The sequence below is a fragment of the Loxodonta africana genome, chromosome 6, assembly GCF_030014295.1.
Source record: "Loxodonta africana isolate mLoxAfr1 chromosome 6, mLoxAfr1.hap2, whole genome shotgun sequence".
Taxonomy (NCBI): domain Eukaryota; kingdom Metazoa; phylum Chordata; class Mammalia; order Proboscidea; family Elephantidae; genus Loxodonta; species Loxodonta africana.
In genome coordinates, this window is record NC_087347.1 from 37,654,638 (window position 1) to 37,681,959 (window position 27,322).

The 27,322-nt window shown below is 37.2% G+C and overlaps 1 protein-coding gene across 18 annotated transcripts in view; it reads right to left on the reverse strand.

Moving 5' to 3' along the window:
- PIKFYVE (phosphoinositide kinase, FYVE-type zinc finger containing) overlaps positions 1–27,322 on the reverse strand; it is an 89,535-nt gene that overhangs the window by 36,304 nt on the left and 25,909 nt on the right. For 11 of the 18 annotated variants that reach the window (XM_023541927.2, XM_064286736.1, XM_064286737.1 and 8 more), the window contains 16 exons: positions 26,214–26,352; positions 24,856–25,013; positions 23,730–23,841; positions 22,616–22,763; positions 21,900–22,067; positions 15,063–15,122; positions 13,294–13,423; positions 12,685–12,865; positions 11,924–11,998; positions 8,612–8,719; positions 7,707–7,847; positions 6,885–7,011; positions 5,447–6,624; positions 3,151–3,251; positions 1,680–1,751; positions 864–1,035 (listed from right to left, as the gene is read on the reverse strand). In XM_023541927.2, the coding sequence (XP_023397695.2) occupies positions 864–1,035; positions 1,680–1,751; positions 3,151–3,251; positions 5,447–6,624; positions 6,885–7,011; positions 7,707–7,847; positions 8,612–8,719; positions 11,924–11,998; positions 12,685–12,865; positions 13,294–13,423; positions 15,063–15,122; positions 21,900–22,067; positions 22,616–22,763; positions 23,730–23,841; positions 24,856–25,013; positions 26,214–26,352 (3,070 nt within the window). Of the gene's footprint in view, positions 1–863; positions 1,036–1,679; positions 1,752–3,150; positions 3,252–5,446; positions 6,625–6,884; positions 7,012–7,706; positions 7,848–8,611; positions 8,720–11,923; positions 11,999–12,684; positions 12,866–13,293; positions 13,424–15,062; positions 15,123–21,888; positions 22,068–22,615; positions 22,764–23,729; positions 23,842–24,855; positions 25,014–26,213; positions 26,353–27,322 lie in introns of those variants that run through there. The other 7 variants (XM_064286741.1, XM_064286740.1, XM_064286744.1 and 4 more) reach the window with 5 other exon arrangements.

Sequence of the window (27,322 nt, forward strand, 5' to 3'; positions counted from 1 at the left end):
AATTTATGTAGGTTATACTACTACTTCACCTGTAATTCCCACATGCGCCTTCCAAAAGCATATAAAAACACTCCAATATAAGCCAGTTATGGTAACAATGAAGTTAAATTTGGCAAATACTCACTGCAAACAATTTAGATACGAAAGTATATATTTAAGGGGGAGTGTGCTGTCACATTACAGGGATTGCAGCTAGTGTCACATAATATCTGTATAAATCTTTGTACAAGAGAGTAACTTGAGCTGTAAACTTTCACCTAAAGCACAATAAAAAAAATTTTTAAAGTATATATTTAAAAAGCATAATATGGTAGCAAATATGTGTGCCAGATTTGGAAAAGTAAACGAAGACACACAGAAGAAATAACACGTGATCTTTTTCTCAAGAATGTACACGACAACCAGTAGAGTAGTAGCATGCGCTCATCTGTATCTCTTAAAACAGAAACACTGATATGGGCTCAAATTTATTATGCAAACACTACTGCTTTACAACTCTGTCGCCCTCTAGAGGTCAAAAGTTGTATCTTATCTTTTTTTAATTCTTACACAGTACCTTGCACATAGGTGGTACTCCATAAATGTTTGCTGAATGAATAAACATAATTGAGAACTGTAAGATAACATCTCAAGATACTGAGATCCTGTATTTTATCTAACAACAGATATAGTCCAAAAGCGGAATCTTTAAAAATGAAACATTAAATTGAACATACAGCACTGGAAGGGAAAATAAAGATAATAATAACCCAATGACATATTAAGTCCAAAATAATACAGACCACCCTCCTCAAAAAAAGAACTATACGAATAAAGAAATATGTGATATTATACAAAATATTATACGAATAAGGTACATTTACCTGTTTGCAGATTCTGCACCAGGAATATGTGAGAATTGTATGTTGGTATCCAGGTACTGGAGAATCCAATTCCTTCAGGATTATCTGTACACAGCCTTGGCCGTGGACAAAACGCCGAATATGATGCACCATGGGGGTGTCACAGAACATGCTAGGACACTGATAGGAAGGCCTTTGACAAACAAGAAAGTCCTTTTCACATTAACCATGAGAGAGAAGCAACATATAATGAGTATTGGCTAATCAGAACCACCATCAAAAAAGCGTAGCACCCTCTCTAGATCAGTGGACTATGTGCTCATGAGACAACCACCCGAGCCGTCCTGTGTCTGCAGTGAACACCCTGTCTTAAGCCACAGCAGGGCAGTAGTTTCCATTTGTTAGGCACCTTCTTACGGTTTTATCTTAAGCTAAGTATTTTTAAAATACCATCTTATTTAACATATGAAAACTCCTGAAATCTCTGGAGATTGTTATCCCCAACAAATGGTGCTAGTAAAGATTAAATCACTTGCTGTTTATCATATAAATAGGAAGTGACCGTGCTCAGACTTAAACCGAGGTCTAGTTTACTCCAATACTTCTCCTGCCTCTCGTATGAATCACTATTAAAACAAGCTTCCTAGAAAAGTCTTAGGGATGGCAGTGTAATTAGATGAGCAAAGATTTGAGGAATGTACTGAATAAGACATCCTGGTTTGAATATGAAGTAAATTATTCATTTTTATGGTTTACTCTGACATGTAATATAAAAGTGAAGACCGCACAATACTTGACATCCGACTCAGGGAATGAAAGAGGAAAATTTATTCTTACCTGAAACAGTATCTCTCTAAAAATATTCCTAATGTAAGATCATTCTTTCCATAAAATTCCATTGTTACAATCCTAAAAGAAGAAATCGTTTCATAGAAAGATAGCATAAGAATTACCAGACAGCAAAGATTTTCCTAAGACCACAAATTCTGATTACCTGTTAAATATGTTTATAATACAACGTTAAAGCAGGTAATATTGTTGTTCTACACCTCATCTGGTAAAACAGGTTTGGACTAGCCAAACTATATAACTTACCCACCTCCTTCCTAGTCCATTAGTATCTTATGAAACAATTTAACTGGGTGCATAAACTATAATTTTAATTGAGTAAAAGTGATCTGAGCTAGGAAGATGCAATAGTTTCCTTTACAAAGCCTTAGGCCTCACCAACATGAAACGGGACGCCTGTCCCCTGCTCTCTAGTTCACACTTTCCTGAGCATGAAGAAAAGCAGCTCATATTCTTACAGAAAAGCCAATTCCTAACTTTGTACCTAATTCATAAATGCCTACATTTTAGAAAATTTAACTACACCCCTGTTGAAATCCACATCTTATTCAAGCTTTGACCTAAAAGAAGTTCATAAACTCCCAGAGAAAATATTCCTACAGGCTATTCCAGCTTCAAGTCCACCGGCAAGAGCTACCTATACCACTTCTGGGGGAATCTCTGATCTCATTGCTGGCAATGTTTCTGGCTCCAAAATTGAAACATGGAACACACTTTGTCACAGGCATAGTACTCCAAAAAAGCGGTTATGTTTCCCAGTACTTTAAAAGTAAAGGTAAGCCCGTTGCCATCGAGTTAATTCCAACTCATAGCAACCCTATAGGACAGAGCAGGACTGCCCCATAGGGTTTTCCAAAGCTGTAAATCTTTACAGAAGCAGACTACCACATCTTTCTCCCACAGAGCACCTGTGGGGGAACCGCCAACCTTTCAGGTAGCAGCTTAGTGCTTTAACCACTGTACTGCCAGGGCTCCAAGTAAAGGTAAACTACCTAATAAACACACTTTTGTGATTATCATTTGAAATAAATAATTATAACATTATACACTGCATTTCTATTTGTATCAGTCTACCTAGAATTTAGTTTTAGAATAAACCCACTAGTAAGGCAAAAGGCTGACTGCTTTTATGAAAAATGAAGCCTGACAAAAAACCTGTCTAAATTCCATTATCTATATTATCAACATGCTTACAAATTAGCTTTTATGTTTAAAATCACAAATTTCTCTTCCATCCTTTACACCCTTTTCAATCTTAAGACACTCTCATTTACTTCTATCCATGAACACACACAAAAATTTCATATTTAATTCACAAGTTTAAAATTTCTACCAATTTACATATAATCAGCCCAGTGCCATGTACTTAAAAACAGACCCTAATGGTTGTATCTTTTTTAAAGCTGCAGGAATTCTGTTCTTAAGTAAAGCGCAACAGTCTAGGGAACAAGATTCCTACCAAGGACTAACGCAGGCGCTGGGGGCATTGCTGGACTGGGCAGAGGAGCTGCTGAAGAGCACACAGAGTCTCTGGTGGTTGACAGGGTTCAAACAGTCCACCTGGAAGAGAAGGAGCTGCTGAGGAGAGGCAGTTGTAACACACTCAACCCCCGATGTCAGCCCCCATGCATACTTCCAACACATTCTATTCTATTTTTAAAGCCTCCTATCATCACTGTATAAGGAAGAAGAGCACCTAGTTTCTGATGCAAGAATACTCAAAAAATTTAAGTTAAGCTTAAAAACACAAACAGATCTTTAAATAGCTTAGTTTTTTTTTAACTTACTTTCTACTTTTATAAAACTACTAAATTATTTTGAAAGTGAGTAGTTAACTAAATGTATCCATATGAAACAGTCTGAGCTGGTGGCTGGATATAACATCAATCTAGAACACCCAGAAATCTAAATTCTAAAGTATTTAAGTGTTTATACTTTATACTTGTTTTTGAAAATTACAAAGGTAACACCTACTCTCTGCTAAAATTCAAACAGGCCAGAGGTACACGAAGAAGCAAACGAGGTACGTAAAGCCTCTCCCTTGATGCCGCTCCCTCTTCACTCTTGAGGCGACTAACAGTGCAGTTAAAAACCATCCATTCTTTTTGCTAGCTGAGTACACGAACACAAGTAAACACCCGTGATTTTGTTTTTATTAAAATGGGATGATGCTACATAAATTAAAAGACAACTTATTTTTGTACACTAAAAAGTATATCGTGGCCTTTATTCAGGTCATTAAATGAGATAAAACTTATCCTTCTTACTACAAACATTTGGAAACAATGTTTCAATAAACATTCTCGTACATATATTCCTACAAAATATGAGCATCCTTGTACAGACACACTCATTTCTGTAGAAACAGATTACAAAAGGTTAAGAATGTTGCATCAAGGGTACGTCTATGGATATGTAAGTTAACAGACATTCTGATCACTTTCTATAAGTTTATATAAATGCATATAGACATACGTATATACTTACATAAAATTTATGATAGTATTTTTCCATGCCCTCATTAATTTCTGTGAACTTCACAAAAAAACTGTGTGCCATTATTATTTAGCACATTATTACTTAGCACCCTGCCTACCACTGAAATTGAACATTTTATTATGAAACATTTACATTTTCTCATCTAGACAAGGGTTTGTTCTTTAGTTTTATTATTACCATTATCAATAATGCATGCAGCCTCAATTTCTGTTTAAAAAGAAAAGGCCAAGCATCACTGTCACTTTAAAAGGCAATGTAAAGTGTTTTGTTTTAAAAACAAAGGAATCTAACATTAAACATGGGGCACTGGTGGCACAGTCGTTAAAAATTTGGCTGCTAACCAAAAGGCTGGCAGTTCAAATCTATAGATGCTCCTTGGAAACCCTATGGGGCAGTTTTACTCTCTCCTATACGGTCACTATGAGTCAGCTCTACAGCAATGGAGTTGAACATTAAACACACACACAGGACGAATGGACAAGGGGACCCTGGGGAGGAAAGGAAAAGTGCTGACACATTGCAGGGATTGCAACCAATGTCACAAAACAATTTTGAATAAGTTTTTGAATGAAAACTAATTTGTGCTGTAAACTTTCACCTGAAGCACCAAAACCAAAACCAAACCCAGTGCCGTCAAGTCAATTCCGCCTCATAGCGGCCCTACAGGACAGAGAGCTGCCCCAAAGAGTTACCAAGGAGCGCCTGAGGGATTCGAGCTGCCAACCCTTTGGTTAACAGCCATAGTACTTAAACACTATGCCACCAGGGTTTCTGACCTAAAATACAATAAAATAAAATTAAAAAGGCAAAAAAAAAAATTGTGAACTGCACAAACTTATTGACTATTCAGGAATAATATTTACATTTAAATAGACTCTAATATTAAAGCAAAAAAAAAACCACACACACACACTCGTTTCCTACAGTAAGCTTCTTTCTCTCCCCATCACTACTATTAGAGGTCATCCTGCCAGAAAGCTGAAGAGCCTCCACACCTCCCACCACCTGAGAGCTCTTCCTAGTTTACTGTTAGCTCAGCTTGAAACCCCCAAAACCCAATCTCAATACTTTATACTCCTATTTTGTATCTATTAAAACAACATATAAGCAGGCAGATTCAAGACAAAAAAAAAAGCACAGAAGAAATATTTCATCAATCTACATGTGATTTGTCGTATCTGATTGTTTTCCTCTAACTTAGCAGTTTCTCAGCAGCTCCTAAATCTACATGAACACCCAAAAGTGGCCCAGCTCACCTTCGTCGACCACGATGCATCACTCGGAATCAACCCTTTCTCTTCCTCACTCTCAGCTCTGCTTCCTGATTTGCCATTGGAAGTACCTAAGGCATCCTTTGAATGAGCAAAAGGATCTAAATTTTTTTGCTGAATTCTTCCTCCTCTGGCCCGGTAATCGGCCAGCATCCTACCCAAGCTCTGGCTATCACCCAGATGCTCGGCAATTCTAGTGCTCACTAGCTCATGCGAGGGCAAGACTTGAATAGACTTGGCCTGAATACTTCCATTCATGCCCTGAAGTCCAGCAAGATCCCTGAGCAGCTGCTTCTTCCTCCTGCCCTCCATTTCTTTGAACTCCTTATTGAGGAGAGGAGACCAGTAAACCTGCTCTGCAAAATAATCTCGGGTAGAGCACCTCATCCCCTTTTCAGTTAAAAGGAAGGGCTCCCGGAATGTGATTACTGGAGAGATACACAGGATCACATCTTTTAATTCTTGCCTGAAGGCCAAAGAATAAGTCTTTCGTTTATCTTCAGAGGAGGTGATTTCCTCTGCAACATATAATCCTGTGTCATCCTGCAGAGGGTCTCTAAAGGCTCTCATCTGGCTTTTGGGATCCTGCAGCTCATCTGCTTGTTGCAAAGTCTCCGGTTCCTCATTGACTACGACATCCTGTTGGTCATCCATGTGCAGCGGCAGCAATGATCCTGGTAACAATGGGAAGAGAGCACAGGGGATCCCAGACACGCAAGCTGTTGTGGCACACTCTTGATGCTTCAAAGAGACATCCTGCAGAACACTTTTATTTTCCTGGTCATTCTTCTCAAACACAATCCTTGATTCCAACAAACTGCTATCATCAGAGGGCAGAGCCTCTGATATCATGGGCAGCCTGTCAGGAGGGAAGTCAGGGTCCCGGGGCAGGGGACTTCCACTGAACTGCTCTTGTGCAGCGCCTTCCTCTCCACATTCCTCAATCAGAGAGTGGAAGGAAGAGTTTTGAGTTAATGTGGGCGGCATAGCAAATTCATCCATGAGGAAAGAGATTTCTAGTTGAGAATGATAAGCTACACAGATCATAAATATCAGGATCTCCTTAACTCGGGCCAGCTCATAATCAGAGCCTCCTCTAAGCTTGATTGTGCAGCCTAGGTGCTGTGGACAGCCTTCAAAAAACATCAGCGTTTTGGTTTGTTCTGCAAACAAGCAAACAAAAAGTTAATGATGTGTATGGTAGGTGGCAAGAGAAAAGTCCAGACAGAATTAATTCACTGTGCTAGCATCTACAGGATCAAAAAAAAAAAAAAAAAACTTTAAGTAATTAAGATCACAGTTGCCTATTCTTATTTACATGGCCAATAGACATTTCCTTCCAGGTGAACACTGTAGTACTGAAGAGTTAACTCACTGACTATAGTCCCCAATCCCAGGTGACTCTTTGCTAAAGATCACTCACCATTAGGCAGCTGGAACATCTGCATATAAAATTTGTGACAGGTGCCCAGGTGTGGTTTTGTAAGCAGCTGGTCCATCGACATTACTAAATCACCTTGAGTCATACGACTGATTCGATCTAAAACTTGCTACAACACAGAAAAAGATTACATCATAGAATTAGAGAAAAATGAAAATCTCAGTAAATTTAGTCTGGAAAATAATGGGAATATTTAAAAGTAATCCTCACAATGAATTTCTTTCATTTGAATAATAACATGATGAATTTTTTAACGTAGCTTAGATCTACACTTAGTTGCCTAGTAATCAATGAGTCCACTGAAACAAGCCACGCTCCTATCAATAACATCACCCAAGGCATTTAAGCATTATACATTGGCAGATGTACTGGGCGGGTGGTGTGCGGGGGGGAGCGGAGACAAAAAAAACTTCCTAGAATTGGCCTCCTTATTTGAGAACTTTTAATGTCTTTAGAGGGTTAATTTTTCAAGAGAGAGAACATTTTCTGCTTATACAACCCCCTAAGCAAAAAATTTTTTAAGCAAAATGAAAGATCAACAAGTATTACTAATTAGCTAATGTTATTATGCCTTTGTTCTTGGAGACCTATGTAATGAGTGTTATCTAGCCAATCACACTTCCAGCCTGAGGCTCTCCAGTCTTAAATAATGAAATAGCTACCACTGCCTTCTGTCCCACTTTCAATACATAAGGAGTAGCAAAAAAAAAGATAATCAAAGAAATCTGTGTATCTACCACATGCATATAAACGAAAAAGCTGTGATTTTTCTTTAGAAAAATAACCCAAAACAGGAGCACTCACGGATTTTACATTAATAACCAAAGTAATGCCATGTTCCAGCAACATGTCCTGGGCAATCCGAGACACGGTTTTCTCAACTAGAACCAATGTGGGCCGAACATCAACTATTCGCTGAACGTAATTCTTCAAGAATTCCCTTTCCTAAGTAAGATAAATCAGAAATATTACACCTGGATCAATTCAAGGTCTACTGAAGTTAAATTACAGGGGTAGTTTGACTATTAATATCAATCTCAGCCTAAATTTGATTCATTCAGATGTAATTCTATCAGCAAATTAATTCAAATACAAACAAGAAACTCATTCATCATTCTAAACTGTGTTGATTATACTGAATAGAGTTTCAGGAGAAACTCCATTCTTTGACTCACTAATATTACTTTGAAGGATTTTCAGTTTTTAATTGCCTATAACATGAAAGCCAAGAATTCAATTAGCTAGCTCTCAGAGGTTAAAACATACACACACACACCTCACAATTCCCCAAATGAAAGCACTTTCTAGATGCTTTTAATACGGTTATGGATTTCCCTTTTACATACTGAAACTAACCAGAGTATCTCTTCTTTGGGGTATTTGAGTAAATAACTCTCTAACAGATACTATTATTTAATCTCCTACTCTGCTTACTAAGTTGTAATTTAACAGCATTTAAAATAATTTTACTTGTGCAGCTTCAGTGAAATATAACTATAATAAGTCCTTTTTTTAAGTTTTGGCCTCTGATAAAAGGATGGCAAATAAATTTCCTCCCTCTGGTCCAACACCAGTCAACTATTATGACTGGATGCAAAGCACTGTGTTACATATCATAATGGAATGAATCATAATAATTAAGAACTTACAAGCATCACAGTAAACAAATATTCCTACACATTATATGTGTTTCAGTAATAAGTTCTCACCTGAAGCACAATAGGATCTATGCAAGTAAACTTGGTTTCTTCTCTGTAAAGATACTCAATGGAACACTTCAACAAAAGAATTTTGGGATTTTTAATACAAGAATTCATCTACAAAAAATAAAGTTTGTTAGTTTTTAAAGGTTAGCACTTAACAGACCTCCCCTAATCATTTTAAATTCATACTGATCATAGCTCCTCTTTACTGAAACTATCTCACTAAATTAGTATTAAAATACTCTCATTTAGTCCTTTCATGGTATTCTCTTACAGTTTTTTCAAAGCAAATATAGCCCAGAACAATTGCAAAATTCTTCAAAAATTGGCTGTTTCACTAATGCTAGTTTAGTCTATTCAACCATGCTCTTGTTTTTGTTTTTTGTTTCCCTAACGTTGCAAGAAGAGATACCATGCCCTTAGTGTAAGAGGCCTAAAGATAGGCAATTTCACACACCCCAAAAGATCAGCAGTTTTGAAAACATATTTAGTCTTTCTAAAATTCAAGAGGGGTAGATGTAGGAGAAAAGAATTAAAACGCCTCCTGAAAATATTTCTAAAAAATGTCTAAGTGGGCATAGGTTGGCAAGCAGATGTGGGTAACAAAAAGTTCAAAAGAAAAAAGCCTCAATGCATCTCCAGAAGCAGAGATTCCAACGCTGTACGCGGGCCCTGGGACTAAAGCCACAGGCAGAAAAGTTTGAAGCCCACAAGCAAGGACAAATGGGTTCTTTCACATCAAGGTTTCAGACTGGCCAAGCTTATAGGTGCAAACTGGCTGCAAACGGTTCTGAAAACAGTGACTCACCAGCTGGGGAACCACATTCAGGGCACTTTGAGCAACTACTGATTAAAGACTCTAAATCTCTAAATATGGGCAGTGGGGCAAGGCAGTCATTCATGCATATGTTTCTACCACACCCACGTGGAATTTTCTTCAATTCCAGAAAAGAGTACAATGTCTGTATCTCTTAATTCAACAGATATCATTTAATTTTAAAGTACTACATTAAAGTACTGCTTTAAAGGGTAATGTGTTATTTCAGTAAGACTACACAGAAATACTGACTGACTTTGGATCATTGCTATGAATAATGGCTCTAAGCATACTTTTATTTACCGATGGTCACTAATTATTTTCAGGAGCTTTACTGCTTTCCTAAGTTTGAAGCCACTGGGTGGTACATATAGTTAAGCGCAAGACTACTAACTGAAAGACTGGTGGTTGAAACCCACCCAGAGGCACCTCAGATGTCAGGGCCTTGCCATTTGCTTCCAATAGGTCACAGCCTTGAAAACTCTATGGAACAGCTCTATTCTGCACACGAGGTCGCCATGAGTCAGAACAGACTCAACAGCAACTAAGAGGAACTGTAATTTGCTAGACTGCTTACAGAAGAGCAAAAACAGGACTATGGTCTATCCATCTAGTTTCTCAGGCTAGAAGTCTACCGCAGCTTTCCCCCTAACCAAATCAGTATCTCTAGAGGTGGGGCTTCTCTAGTAAGCATCTCTATTTTTAACAAGTTTATTTTGAAGCAAAGTTTGAAAACATTGCCTCCCTCACCACACACACACACACCCACACATCCTTAAACTACTGAATGAGAAATTCTAGGGTTTGGGCTTAGGAATCTACATTTTGAACAAGGTTCATAGGTAATACTGATGTATACTACACTTGCTGAGTCAGACCCTTAGTGGGCTACAGAGCCCTTGCCTACATCCCCCAGCCTTATCTCGTGCTATTTCCCACCTCGCACTTTAAGATTTCAGAGTTCCCCTAATACACCAGGTTTTTCACCCCCCTCCTTTGTGCTAGTGCTAGAAAGAGGCCTCACGATGGATGCCAGAGTGAGAAAGCGAGAAGGATAACAGAATACCAGTGATAATTCTGCAACCCAGCCTTAAAAGTCAAGGACAGAGTTTAAAACTGCTAAGCCTCTGGAAGGACTGCAGGCTATTAAGGAGCTCTTGCCTCCCTGAGATGTGTCAGGGTCAGGGGAGGAATGATACCAGTACCCTATCATTCTGTTAGTCTGGAAGCCTTACCCTGCCTTCCTCCTCCTGCCTAATGAATTCCCATTAACTAATTTCAATCCATTCATCATTTTCTCTGGGAGACCTTCCCTGAATCTCAAAACAGTTAAAGATTTCACTCCTGTGGAAGGCACTGATCATTGTCTCTCGATGTCCATTCTCCTTTTCTTCCATGATTAGCATACCCCAGCTTTTTAGCTGGGCACAAAGCCACCTAGACTAGAGTTCACATTTCCCAGACTTCCTAGAAGTTACATGTGAGCATATGACTGAATTCTGGATGGGATATAGACAGAGTGTGTGTGGCATTTTCCAGGATCCTGTCTTAAGAGATGGGACACGAGCCCCTTTGCCTCTTCTTTCTTGTCTCTTCTTCTATCATGCTGTCTGGGATGCGGACCCATTATCTTGGTCCTTGAGGTCAAGGCCATACAAGGAGGATCAAAGAGAGAATAGGAGCGCCGATCTCAGACACCAAGGAGTACCATACCAGCCCTGCACTATGTTTATAGGAAAGAGAAATCAACTCCTATCTCGATTAAGCCACTGCTGCTACAGTTTTCCTGTCATTCACAGTTGGACCAAATCCTGACAATATATCTCTTCTGCATTATAAGGATACAATGCTAAAAAATGCTAAGATGTCATTAATTAAGATACACCCCAATTTCAGAGCTATTAAAATGAGGGGGGTATGAAATATAGCATTTCTGTTATTGCACAAAGGAGACTCCAGTGGTATAGTGGTTAAGAGTTCAGCTGCTAACCAAAAGGCTGGCAGTTCGAATCCACGAGGCATTCCTGGGAAACCCAGTGGGGCAGTTCTACTCTGTCCTATAGGGCCGCCGTAAGTCAGAATTGACTCAACAGCAATTTTTTTTTTTTTTTTGGTTATTGCACAAATCATCTGTAATAAAATTTTACATTCTCGTCTCCCCTACTAGACCAAGCCAAACCAAACCCATTGCCGTCGAGTCAATTTCAACTCACAGTGACCCTACAGTTCTGTAGAACTGTCCCATATGGTTTCCAAGGCTTTAATCTTTACGAAAGCAGATCGCCACATCTTTCTCCCATGGAACAGCTAGTGGGTTCGAAGCCAACCTTTCAGTTCACTACTGAGCACTTAACCTCTGCGCCACCAGGGCTCCTACCCTACTAGACCATGACCTTCTCAATGGCAGGGATCATGTCTTATTTTCCTTTGTATCTGCGGATCTGACACAGAGGTATTCAGTAAAGGTTTCTGAGAGTCACTGTTGAATTAAATTATATTACCTTTTTATGTGCAATGTTTTTGGTACAAACAAAGCCATTGACAACCACAGAATCAAACTTCTTTCCACCTGGGATCTAATGGAACAATTAAAAAAAACAGATGATTAAAATTCAATGATACACCCTTAGATTCCAGTCAAATGGATGCTATTATTTTTTCCACTTTAAATTTTAACTACTGTGTGATCAAATATGGACAAAAAATTCCAGGATATTTCTTCCTTTCGATCAATGATTAATAGCATTTCAGCATTATTGTCTATTTTCCCACCTCCTACTCTCTCTCAAATGTATTATCTGGTACTCTACAATACCTATTTAACCAAATAAACTAGTGCCATATGGCAATTAAAACCACTATTGTTTACATTAAATATCCTGGTCCAAAGATACACACAGGATTCCATTACTTCTTAAATAAAAGCAAGTACCCAGTGCTTTTCCTCAGAACAGTGACAGTAATCTGTGGGAAGAAGCTTTCTTACAGTTGATGCGTCAAAAAAGAGGCAGCAAGAAAGGAAATGTATTTGTTTGGGTTTCCAACTCATCCCCCACCCAATTCATCCATTCCGTTCACTTTTCACTTCCTATGAGCAGCTTCCATGACCCCTAAGTATACTGCTAACAAACAGAACAGACAGCAGGAGCTGCCAGCCCTCACCTAGCACCCCTCACTCTTTTTAGATTATCATTAAAAGACAAATTACTGTCAGGCCCAACTCATCAGCTCCCAGTGTTAGGAAAACACTAGCAGAGCTCACTTTTTTGATGTGGACAAACTGACGAATATCCATGTCATCATCCCGGTTCTTGACATCAGGTCGGACTGTCTGAACAACCTGGCAGACCAGTGGCACAATGATGTCCCTCCAGGATGGTGACAATGTCTCATTATGGAGCAACTGTTGGAGTAGTGCCATCAAGTGGTTATGATTAGCTGAACTACAAAAATGTTACAGGAGAGAAGTTTGCATAGTTAATACTGCCAGAGAAAATAATTCTGAAGATGCAACAAGCAGTCTACAAAGAAAGAAACATATGAACTATGACTCACAGATAAGATCTTCTAGGTCAATTTTAGTCTTTCAGTTTATCTGCACTTAATGATTTTGCATATAAATGAAATCTGTGAAAATCTGTAATCAGGGTGTCCCTTTTAATTAGCTGAAATGAAATTCTGGCACATTACAATGGGGATGGCCAAGCACAATTTGAGACTGTTGTCTTATAAGACATTTCCTCAGAACAGGCTTCATTTCCAAAGTAATTTTAGTATTTTTAACTTTAAGGAAGAGGAACTACGCATATGCCTATCAAGTCACTGAAGATTATATAAAAGGAAAATTAAATTAAAAAGATCACTGCCTTACAGCAATCTCTCCATTGCTTGTTTCTCTCCATTCTCCTCCCTCAGGAGCTCCAGGTTGTTATGATGCCAGCCCAAAGGTGTGAAAGGAAGTTCTTTGGATTTTTCCTCTACCCGACGATTAAATAACGATTCTAAGTAAAGGGTGAAATAAGTTATTACTTCACTGTCATGTTTTATACTATCTACTTGCATTTTTAGAAACTACTAGTTTCTTTTTTTAATTTTCTTAAGTTGACTAAATTGCCAGCTGAGTTGGTAATTATATCAGTAAAAATATATATGTAAGAATTAAGTAATAAGCCATAATTAGCAAGAGCCAAATCAGAGAACCGTGAAAAGGAGGTTAACATAAGGAACTAAGACAATTAAGCCAAAAATTACAAATATACCTTCTGAAAAGCAAATAGAAATAGACTTTTATGCTGTCCTTTTATTTATTTGAGGATATTAAAAAAAGGAGGGAGTAAATTTTTCCTATAAAATCACAAACTGAATCCTGCATTCAACAGAAATCTGAATGCTGACAGAACAACATGCGATAGCGTGAGTGCTGAACCTTAAAAAGAGCGGTTCACTCAAATGTATTTGAAAACGTAGATGACAGTGTAAAAAGTCTATTCACACAATCCTTAATAAGGTTTCTTTTTCAACATGGGAACAAAAGCCTTAAGAAAATAAAGTTTAACAAGACAGACACAGAATATAAAGAGATACTTAAACATGGTAAATAGCAATTAATTTCACCACAGGGTAAAATCCTTAAGTAAAAGGGCTGAAAAATAGATCAAGGCCAAAAAACCTAATAGTTAAAATTTCTGTTTTGCACAAAGGGTGCTCATTAAACAATTGTTGAAAAACACAAAGAGGGGGGAAACACAAAAATTCTTCAACCTCCCCCTCTTAAAAACAGACAAACAAAAAAAAACTTTCAACTAAAGGGTCCAGCAGGCTACTCAGTCCAGCATGTATCCATATGCCTGAGGTACAAGAACTGCACATTTCAATTATGTAAACTGCAGCCTAAAAACTTCCAGCTGAACCACATGCTTGGAGGTGAATTTAGAAGCACTGCCAAGTTATGAGGTCAGCCACAAGCAGCCTCCCTTGTACCCGTTTGCTCTACCTTCACTCTTTTATATGAAACCCTCAGAGCCAAAAAAACACAATGGAAAGGGGACTTTTCTCCCATTATCTGAAGCCTAAGCTGTGGACTGTTCCGGACCAATTAAGTGAATATGCAGTCCACTCCACGGTAAGCTAGGAAAGGAAGGGTAAGAAAAGAAAGGCTTTTATTTCCTATACTCCTTTCACTGTCCCCCAAGAAACTGATTAGGAAAGTTAGCTCTTACTCCCTTCTACCTAATTCTCTCCCCAGCATCAACAGCATCCTCAATTGGATAAGGTCTGCCTATGGGCTTTCTGACAAGTCTGACAATCCTTGATGTATATCAGCACTTCAGATTACATTCAAGATACAGGAAAGTATAAAATGCCTTTAAAAGAATAAATTTCAAACTCTATTTAAAAGCTTTCTGAACAATTTTTCAAGTCAAAGACCTCTTCTCCTAAACCAAATCTAAGCTTATGTTCTTAGTTCTCGATGTTCTCAAAGTCCCTTCATATATTTTAAAACTGAGTTCCCATAATACTAAAATAATCAAGAATATATTTTCAGCACCTACTCTGTACCCCTTAATGTGCTAGGCCCTAACTAAGTATATCCTCATAAACAAGAGACATCATCCCACGCTCAGCTTTTGGTAAAATTACCTTTGATGAAGGCATCACTTATCGAGAGCTGTTGTCCGCCATTGTCAGAAATCAAATACTCTGCATACCAAGGAGAGAGCAAAGAGAGGAGGAAGGAGAGACATATGACAACATGCCCACATATTATACTGAGAATACACCTACACACAAAGAAGCTATGACTCATACTAAACCCATCATTGCCCGGCAAATTCAAGAAGCTTTAGGTTAAAATGCCTCTTTATACTTCTACACACTTCATACTACACTTAAAAGACCTGAATTAATAATTCAACAAAACCATCAAACAATTCACCTTAGTTAACATGTCAGATAATCTTAACATATCATTTTTCCCTCATCAAAACTCAGCTGGTTTATGAAAATTGAGATCTTCAGCAATTTACATGTAAAGCCAAAAATGTTACATAATTTTTCTCAGGTATAACTGTATTCTTAAACAAATAATGACTTCATTTATACTCAAGACAGTTCACAGATAGAGAAGCCACCAATATAACAACATAAAGTACTCTTTAATTTTAGAAGATAAGCTACAAAAAAAATTAATACATGACACTGGGAATAAAGATATAACTTACCAGGATTTTTATTAATTTTAAATTAGAGTTGTAGTTTTTCAAAAATTCTAACCAAACATTCCTAAATTATTGCTTTAAGAGAACTGCTAAACATATTCGGCTTTTAAAACATTATTCTTCTTGCTAGTGAAACTTACTCTTCCCCGTGACTTTTCTCTAGGTCTGTGACCACACATAGGTCAAATGGAGTTCTTTCTACTATGCAAATTAAACCACAATGCATCTTACATCCTTTAAAGTAAAAGCTCTCAACAAAATTCTTTTCAAGTAAAGTTCATTTATAATCAAATAGGTTTTAAAAAGTCGGTATGTTTCATGAGGAAATATGCTCATCCTGCAAATCAAGAAGCAAAGTAAATATTTATTTAGAAAATTCAAGAGTGCCATGGCAAATAAAACCAAGCACACGGGTAAGTAAAGATAGTAAAGATTGATACTGAACTTTATTTCTGCTCCTCTCTCACAGGAATAAATAATGCCAACCCCTATTCAATTAATACATTGTTCTTTACAAGCTTTATTTTTTATGCGGATGCTTAAACACATATTTATGTATATATGAAATAACATAAGTGATAGATTTTCCCCAACACTTTATTTCAAAAAAATTTCAAACATATATAAAATTCTGAATACCCTCAACCTAGATTTAATAATTGTTAACATGCCATATCTGCTTTCTCTTTACATATATGTACGCTTTTTTTTCCCTGAACTATTTCAAGTTACACATGACCCTTCAGTGCTGTTACTTCAGCACACGTCTCTTAAGAATAAGGGCATCTTTTCTCTATAGTCACAATACTATTAACACACTTCAGAAAATTGACAATGTCAATACAGTCCATACTCAAATTTATTCAACTATTCCCAAAATAACTTTAATAGATGCTATTTTTCTCAAGGAAACCCTGGTGGCGTAGTGGTTAAGTGCTACTGCTGCTAACCAAAGGGTCGGCAGTTTGAATCCGCCAGGCACTCTTTGGAAACTCTATGGGGCAGTTCTACTCAGTCCTATAGGGTCACTATGAGTCAGAACCAACTCGACAGCACTGGGTTATTTTTCTCAAACTTGATCCAATATTGTTCATACATTGCATCTGATTGTGTTTCTTCATTCTCTTTTAATCTAGAACAGTCCCCTACTTTTTTTTTTTTATATAACACTGAATTTCGAAAGCGCCAATTTTCCTGTGGAACGTCCCACATTCTGGATTTGATCAACTGTTCCCCCAAAATGCTGTTTAACTTGCTCGTCTAGCCTGTATTTTCATATAGATGGGAAGTTAGATCGAGAGGCTTATGGGAACAATTTTCACTTTTTTCTCTAGTTTCTACTTCTTAACTTTCCAAGAATGGTTCAGTATGTGCTTGCAATACATGATAAAATTTATTTGAACTTACAATACTCCAAGACTAATGTGGGAAAATGAATCCAAACAGATCACACTGTCCCAATTTTATAAGCTTCTGAAAATGAGGGGATTATTTACATAAGATTTTCAAAAATCTTTTTTTAAAGTACAGAAATTTCAACCAATTTTATAAATCCAAATGCTCTCTGACTTGGAAGACTGATGATGACCCACAAGAAAAGAATAAGTATTTTACCTTTAATTTCAGTGAAAAGGTAAAGACCACCCATTCACACTTGTATTAGAGGGCAATGAAAACCAGAGGCAGGAGAATTCTATTATCAGTTCTTTCACTTTACTGCCAGACCACTCTGGCAATCTTTACTTTCTGTTAATCAGTGTTCATTTTAACTACAATGCAGAGGAAAACAGTTTCTCATTTTTCAACTTCACAAGAAAAATGAAGAAGGAATAATTCCTGTTAGTATGCTAAAAACAAATGAGAAAATTATTAAGTCCAGTAACATTTATTAAAGGATTTATAAAGTCCTCAAATTATAGAATCTCTAGGTTACAACTGACTGAAGAGATCAACATAATAATTACCTTCTTTCTGATGCAGGGATCGCCTCTAAAATATTCTTAGTGAGTAGGCTAAAGGATTCTTTACATTTATTACAATTTTTCTTTAATTCTAGACATAGATTTTTCATTTCGCAGACTCAGAATTAAAAGTAGACTTGTTGTTATTGTGTCCTTAAGTCAGTTCCAACTCACAGTGACCCTATGTACAACAGAACGAAACACTACCCGGTCCTGCACCATCCTCATAACTGTTGCTATGGTTGAGCCCACTGTTGCATCCACTGTGTCGATCCATCTCAATGAGGGTCTTCCAATGTCCTTCTCCAGGGACTAGTTCCTCCTGATAGTATGTCCAAAGTACATGAGATGCAGTCTCACCATCCCTGCTTCTAAGGAGCATTCTGGCGTACTTCTTGCAAGACAGATTTGTTCATTCGTCTGGCAGTCCATGGTATATTCAATATTCTTTGCCAACACCATAATTCAAAGGCGTCAATTCTTCAGTCTTCCTTATTCACTGCCCAGCTTTCACATGCACATGAGGCAACTGAAAATATCATGGCTTAGGTCAGGCTCTTAGTCCTCAAAGCAGCATATCTGCTTTTTAACACTTTACAGAGGTTTTTTGCAACAGATTTGCCCAATACAATATGTCTTTTGATTTCCTGACTGCTGCTTCCATGGGCACTGATTATGGATCCAAGTAAAATGAAATCCTTGACAACTCCAATATTTTCTGCATTTACCATGATGTTGCTTAGTGGTAACTTAGAAGTCATCAAGTCCACCTAAACTCTCACCCAATGTAAGCATCTCTCCTCAATGACCCTAACAGGTGGACATTCAGACACCACTTGGATACTTCCAGTGTACAGTGGTAAACACTCACTACTCCTAACTACTGAACCTAGTTCTCCCTTCAGCCATATACAAAAAAAATTGTAATTTTAGATACACCAAACACCTAAAGGTGACACCAAGTCTTCTTTTTCCATTTTAAATAGCACTAAAGCCCTTAGTAAGAACTCGGTTGCTAACCAAAAGGTCAGCAGTTCGAATCCACCAGCTGGTCCTTGGAAACCCTAAGGGACAGCTCTATTCTGTCCTACAGGGTTGCTACGAGTTGGAATCGACTCAACTGAAACAAGTTTGGAAAGCCCTTAGTCAGTCAGTCTTAATATAACACGGTTTCCAGATATCTTAGGCGCCTGGAAACCCAACTCTGTTCATAACTCATAACCAAATACAAATCTTTAAATAAGACCCTCATTCCGGATATTATATTGCCACAAATGAGACCTATCATTGCATTAGAATGCGGCAGAGAAGTGGTTTAGCCACATCAAACTACTGAATTTCCAAGTAACTCAAACTTAGATCTTTATCACATGAGTTATTAAGAATGGCTTTCTCCAGCGGATATTAATAGTAAACTTTTTAGGCCTAATTATATTATTTTATACAAACACCAGCCATTCTTTCCAGTTTTTAATCATCTGTGAATCTGAAAAACCTTAAAAGTCCTGACTACTACTATAGACAGAGCCCTACAGCACACAACCTAGGAACATCTCCTTTTCAGGGACATTATTAATTAACCTTTTCAATATTTGGTATAACATTAAAACAAGCTTCAAATCCACCTGCTATATTAGCAGCTGCATTTACTGAGCTCTTAGACTTGCCAAAAACGCTGAGCTCTTTATGTGTGTTTCTCATATAACGGGTCATCCAGAGCATGTGCTTTTAACAGGTATATATAACCACTGCCTTTAACTACCTCTGTTCAATATATTTCAAGTGCACAACTGACCTCTTAATCTGCAAAAGTATCAAGACCATCATATGTCTTATTAACATCAAAGAAGACAACACCTATCATATTCTCCTGATCTACCAATCTAGTATCATCAAAAAAATGGAAGTAGGTTGTTTCGCAATGACTTGTTTTAGTTAACCAATGCTGATGCCCAATCACCACCAATCCCGTTTTTAAAGACCACAGTACATTCTGTTCATTAAACTTTTCTACAATTTTGCTAACTTCCAATATCACATCAAAAACCCTTCTTTTAAAAAAATTTTAACACATCTATCACTATAGTCACATAGGCCCTCTCCTACTCTCCGTAATTCCTCAAAGATAACAAACTTTGGCTCTATGATTCCAGCTACAAATTCTTACAGTAATCTGGCATATCATTTGCCTAAATTTGAAAACAGACTTATTTAAAATAACCAGGCATTCTCCATCTCTTAATGATTTGGACTCTTGAGACTTCATTCTACTCCATTCTTTCTTATTAAGATTACTCTTAACAGGACAAAAAAAAAAAAGCTTCTTTCAGTCACCAACTAACATTTTACCAACTTCCTCAAACACCTAGTCTAATTTTTCTTTCTTTCCATCACAATTTAAAAAATATTTTCTCGGATATCCTTGGCATTTTCCTCAATCTTTGACACAATCTGTACTTTTGCCGTTCTGTTATTTTTCGTAAAAGTGCTGACCCCCCTTTCAGATTCATCTTCATATGAAGATCGTCTCTCACAACTTTGAGGACAATCTTTTTTAAAAGTCTCATGACTTCACAATCTTTTCTAAAGTCTCAGATCAGAGAAGTCCCACAGGAGTCATGATGGTTTTTTTCAACTGCCAAGTGTTTCTCCTTTACCTTTTCTTGGAGTTACAATTTAAGGCCATACTGTAAAAATATCATCACTAAAGCCTCTTGTTCATTCTTCTCCCAACATTCTGAAGTAAATGTTTATGCTCAGCAGCAGTCCATCCTTTGCCATTATGAATTCTACAATGACATGTCACTTTCTTCAAGATTTTCGAAATTTCCTTCACCGTCCAAAAGATGAAATCATCAGCAAGTCAAAAATGTATTTCATACTCTGCTTTCAGCCAAAACAAATTGCTGACGTCCAGAGAGTAGGTGTCCTCCATCATGACATAGCCTACCTTTGAGCATTACCCAATACCCTCCATTTGACCAGTTTACAGTTAGTTCTAAGTCAAATGTCACTTCAGGTACACTGTCCTTTCATACTCACCTAAATGTTCTCCACCATTTTCCCAATTTCCATTTTGAAGATTCCCATAAAGATATGCATTTCACTCATGTTCAGTGTTAGCCAAGTCTTGTCCTTTCCCACAACCTCTTTAAATTTCTTATTTTTAAACAAAATATGCCTTTTTATTACTCTCTTAAATGTCACTGTAAGACAGCTTAAGAATACCTAATATTGACACATACCAGAAATATGCTGTATGTCTATGAATTTATTTCAAATAATTTTAGTTACAGATATTTAAGTTCAAAAGGACAGCTTCTCTTTTCTGACCATATTTTTAGGCTCAAAATAGAGAACAGCAAAGAATTAGGAAAGCATGTCAGATCTAAACGATGATAATTCAACTTTAGAGATCTAAATGTTAAAAATTCAAACTCCAGGTGAAATCATGTAATAAAGTGCTTCGTCTTTATGATACGATTTGTAGGCATTATGACAAAGTCAGTCCCATAAGTAATTAATTTTATATAATGTCACTTCAGGGCTATAATCTAAATTGGCTTTCAATTACATCAAACAGAATAATCTTTTCATTCATCTAAAAATGATATTTTGTTTCTTACATGCTGCCATGTTAGACTTTAGTGATGGTTTACCTTATTTTTCTTTTTATATCAAATATCTTGTGGAAATGATCATTATTATTTTTTGAGTCAGTAAACTAAAGCCGCAAATAAGGTAGCTAATAATAAAGAATGAATTCATTTTGTGTTAGAGAATATAAATATAGCATACACATAATAATAAGCATGGTAAATTATAGTGGAAAGTTCTCTTGGAATATATGAACGTTTTTCCCCCAATCTAGCTGAAGAATCTGAACAGGTTTAATGAAACACTATGTTACTGGGTAATAGCATAAGCAAATAGGCTTTAAAATGTTAAATGAAGAGAAAAGGATAGAGCAGAACATCCATGTTATAAATGCAAAGAAATGCCACCTTGGAAGTTGCACATTATGCTAAGGGAAGAGCAGTCAGATGTAGTTCCTTTTAAAGACCACAAGCTTTAAACTGGGTATGGTGGTGCTGAGAGGGAAAATGAGAAATAAAAGGAACCAACCAAAAAAAGGTGTGGGAGGTGGTGAGGGGAAAATGAGAAAGGGTGGAACAAAACCCACACCAAATACCCTCAGCCACAGGGGACAGAGGAAGTCAGGAGGACAAGCTGACATGAAATCCTACGGCCCAATGCTGCAGCCTGTGTTTGGATTCCAGATGGCAACTACCTCCTACCTTTTTGGTCAGCAGGGTGAGGGGGCACATGTGGGTACTTGGAGGGCTTCTTGATATGGAAGTTCACGTTGTCCAGCTCCACGTTCAGGCTGATGGAAGCAGCTGAGTCACTGTCCACTGTGGACTGGAAACTGCTGACTGATGTGCGCTTGCTAGGACTGGCAGAATCTTTTAGTGTTGGGGAGGGGAAAAGAAATATAGGGAGAGGAGGGGGTAAAAATGGGTTTCATCAGGGTGTCAGAGGAAAGGAGAAAAATGGTTTTTTAATATACAAGCCCAATGTGCAATACCAAAATGGATACAGTATTTTCATGTACTTCTATGTGTAGACTTAATAAAATTTGAACAAGTTAATATATAAAATCAATTTTTAAAATAAAGAAACATATTGGAGGTTCTGCAGAAGGAAAGTCTGATATTATAGAGAAGAGGTGAGAAAGTTGTCTGCTGCAATATTATTAGCTCAGAGTTATTTTTAAGCTGCTGCAAACTACAGACTACGGTAAAATCTGGACACACCAGTGGCCTAACAAGTCAGTTTCTTAAGAAAATACTGTATCTAGGAAAAGGATTGCTATCAGATGTTTACATTTAGTTGGAGTCATAAATCTTAACGTAAGCTTGTTTCAACTAAATAGACAAGACCCTAATTTTATCACACATACACAGTAATGATTCATAAGAACTAAAATGTTACAAAGTTAATTTAAACTCACTAGCCAAATTATCGTCACCATCCTCAGCTATCTGTTCTGTGTCGCTGTCATCAAACTTTATGTCTTTAAACCAAGATGGCTCAGAGTGTCCTTCCACAGAGTTCACTGAGTCACTGTCTGGAGAAGGCGTCTCGGAGAAATCCGTACTCTGAAGGGATCAAGACAGGATCCAAGGAATTTACCTTCAATGCCAACAATACTAAGGCTGTCACACTACAAATAAATTCTAGTCCACTATTTCTATAAATCTAACCAGTGAATACACTGACGTAAAAATAAACAAAAACTATGTTATAAGCCAGTATCATACCGACAAATTCCATCCTTAAAATTATAATTTGTATTAACCAGAAGGTGTGGTATTATGAATAAAATATTTCTTTAACAGAATTTACAGTGTTTCATTTCATCCTTTAGACCTGAGAGTGAAAATGGCTTAAAAATTGTTCTAACCTGCATCAACTCTCATGCAAATGCTAAAACGTACCATTAGATTTTAATAAATTATACCACACTAGTCTTTTGGGTCATTCGTCTCTTCTAACCACTGAGTTCCCAATTTTAGTTCATAAATGTGTTGCTAAACACTAATATATATCAAATTACAGGAACCAAAAGTGAAAGTATACCTTTTTATAAAGCTCTATCATTAAACAAATAACTTCCACTTCCCTAATTAAATTTTAAAAAATCAGATAAATAGAATACTCATAATTTTACCATTATAATACAATTTAACATTGCTAGAGTCGAAGTCTATTTCAATGGTAACATTAAATTTTTCAATAATTTTATGATGTACACTCCCCTTCTGGTTCTAAAAACACACATAGTAAAACCGAAAACCATTAAAGTTATATGACAAGTAAGTATAATACCACAAAGCCAAGCTTAAGAAAAGCTACACCAACTGAATAAGATGTTTGATTCCAATAGCAGGTTTTTCATCACCACTACCTACCAAGTAAAAATGTTTTAACTGTCTTCAAACAGCAGGAAAATATGTTAGAAAAAAATTAACTTTGGGAAATTCAACTACTTTTTGTTCCCACTAATGAGGAAAGACTTAGAAACAAGCCTGCTATATTCTCATCGGCAGTAACCTGAAAATTACCTGCAGGGGTCTGTACAGTGCGTACTCATCCCTGAAAAGCTGATCGTGATGACTGACACAGTCCAGCCATCGTCCATCAACCATTGCTTGTCCAATTGCTATAGCCTGTGCCCTGAATCAAGACCAAGAAAAAAGAAAAGTTATAAAAATCAGTTAAAATAACTTTACACATAAATGATAAGACACAAACATAATTTTTTTGTGATCTAATCAGAGTTGGAATTTCAAAGGGTCCTTGGGTAGGTGAGGAATAAGATAAATCAAGACGCACTTAAGCTAAGTTAGAAGATTCTTCCAGGTACCACAGTAATGGAGGAGTACCTACTAGTAAAGCGGTCTTCACAAACCCAATTACAACAAGCATTAGTGAGTGGTTAACGCATGCACACGTCTGTAGTCAGTAGAGGAGTAAATAAAATGGAGGACAGCATGGCTATCACCCTAAAGGAGCTTTACAGTCTTGAAAACAACATTAAATATTATAGATACAGGTATAAAATGTAAATACATCTATACAAGTCCAAGTCTCAAAGAGACTAAATAACAACTAAAACCAGAAAAGCTAAAAGTAGACAATGCCAAAGATGGAACTCACAGCTTCACTGCTTAAAGGTGTTTGTTTTTCTCTCTCCACAACTTACTTCTTCCCATGAGAGGATGGCTAACCTAGCAAGTGGTAAGAGCTAGGGGACATGTTAACTTGAAAAACAACAGTATCTATCAGTTGCTCTATTTTATAAGTGATGTGTGAGGTGGACTAGGACACTCCAGGCATGGTTTATGTATTAACTCTCAACACAGGTTGCAAGGTCTAGATTAGAGAAGAGTAGCAGGGCAATCTACTTGGGCTTTAGGCCCCAGCTACCTTCCCCAATCCTGCTTTTTGGGAATTCTGCATCTTAAGAATTACTGCATGTTTCTGTTTTTAATAAGGCTAATGGGACCCCACGTGCTCCTTGCATCTATTCTCTACTGGTTAAGCCCAGATGTGAAGAGAGATTAGTACTCCAAACCATAAGATACATGAAACGAATAGCACCCTACTCACAGATTTACTTCCCTTCATCTTCAAATATGTGTCCTCATCAAAAATAATTACATCGAAATGTCTTTAAGATCATAATACCTTGTAGCAATGTGTCCATTTCGGATTAGCCAGTTGACTAAATCCTTCCCTACAATGCAGTTGGGATGTGTTCTCAGCCAGTAGCGGTGATCCTGAAACTCCATTCCACTACTGTGATGGCAGATTTTCTTCCACAGGTCCTTTAACTGAACGCTGTCCTGCAATCACATTAAGAGCAAGTAATTACTCATGAAAAGGATGCTATGCACCTCTTCAGATTCTTTCCTGTGATTTTGAGATCCATAAAAAGAAATTCAATTTAGAGTCTTCTGTAGTAGCTTAGACATGCATCGGGGATACCCTGAACTCAGTTCACCTAATCACAAACGTAAGTTTTTCACCTAGAAAACCAGCTATCCCAAATACTTTTTTTCAGTCAAGAGTGTGTATAAGTGGTTTCCCAGTTTTCTAAGTGCAAAATATTGTCCTCTTCTTTGGAGATGAGACAAGGGAGGGGGAGACAGCAGTCAATCGCACCAATCTAACGTAACTGTCCCTAGCTAGCCTTAACTCCACCAGATCCTCACCTATGCCCAACTGCCAGGTGAATTCTCCTAAAAACGGCCTTCAGTGAATTACTCCCCTGCTCCAAAAAACTTCCAATGTTGATCAGTGTGTACAGGTTGAGACCTAAACTTGTAAAAACTGACTTTACTGCCTTCCACACCATGCAGTCCCAAATAATTTCCCACTCTTATTGCCCACAGAGTCCAACTTAAATTCTTTCCCAACCTCTCACAATTATAATCCTACTTCTGTCCATGGAAAATGCTATGCTTATTCTTGCCTCCATACCTTTCCTCACATCTTTAAAGATTCCTTTTGCTCACTGTCTATCAAAATCCATTCCCATCCTTCAGGGTCCAGATCCAAGGCCTTCTGTTTAAAGCCTTTTCTGACTCCCTCACTAGTAATGATCTTTTTATTCTTTGAATTCTTATACGACCCAGGATCCATATTATTCATTTGATCCTCCTTTTATTATTAAAGTGCTACCTGCCCGTTGACATATAGTATTAAATGCTTGAAAACCTTTCCATGTGTATGAGAAACAGATTTCAAACTTTAAACAGCAATATGCACCTAACTAAAGGTTAAGCTCTCTTGTTATGTAGGCACCTGAATTCTGATCTTGCCAGATGAAAGATGTCAAGAAAAAATGAGCACAAAATATAAGTGAGGAACACCTGACTGATTTCTCAAGTTATCCTAGTAAAATCTTAAGCTAATTATTTCTTCTGGCTAATTTATATACTGAGTGGCTATTCCATTTGTATGTTTCTCTCAGAAAAAAAGCAGTGAGATAAACATCCTTTGTGCTCAAAATTAGCAATGGGTTAAAGATACTGGGCCGGTACCAGAAGAATTTTGCGTTCATCCTCAGTGGTCTCTGTTCTAACATATGTTCGGTTAGCCTGGGGACTGACAGATGTCTCATATGAAGGTACCATAGGAGAACCAGATCGATCCAGTGACAGGTTAGTAATGCTGGCCGACCTGGAAGCAAAAACAAAAATGACATACAGTTATAAATTCTGCAATGATAAACAGAATTACAGTGAAAATTCATTTTAAAAGTAAGTGTACACGTTAATGGTACTTTTGAAAACAGTTACGATTGTTTACGTGTTATCACTGGGGGCAGCTAAGTGAAGCGTACACAGAAACTCTCTGCACTATGTTTGCAATGACTACATGAGTATAAAATTAGCTTTACAACCAAAATGCATCTACAATTTGATCACTTCTCATCTCATTGGTCTGGCCAATTCTCTCGCATGGATTATTGCAACAGCTTTCAAAATGGTCTTCTCCTCTTATGTCCTAGGATCTACTCCACAGAGCTGCTACAGTATTTCGTTCAAAACATAATTCAGATCGTGTCATTCCGTGCCTATTCAAAACTCACCAATAATGGGAAGCCTTTTTAGAACAGAATGTCAACTAATAAATATAGATGGAATGATGGAGTTAGAAAATCATTATTTTGCAACCAAAATAGTAAACATTAGATTCAAGCAAAGAATCATAAAACTGTTGAGTAAAAGATTGATGGGGAGGAAAATGTTTACACAGTCTCAAAGTATCTCCACTACACATTATTTATGAATTACAAAGGGGAAAATAGTAACTTTTCAGTGGAGAAACCTAGTGGACACCACCTTAATGAAGAGATCCAGTCAACACCACCAATAATGGGATAAACTTGTATTACATTATTTCTGAAACAATAAATTGAGAATACATCATTTATGTAGTATTCCTGCCAAAAAATGCACAGCCTAAATCTAATTATGAAAAAAGACTGGACAAACCCAAACTGATAGGCATTCTACTAACCAACTGGCCTACAGTCTTCACAAACATCAGTATCATGAAAAAGAAAGACTTAGGGACTGTTACGGGTTAAAGCAGATCAAAAGACAAGACAACTAAATGTAATGCATGATTCTGGACAAAGTCAGAT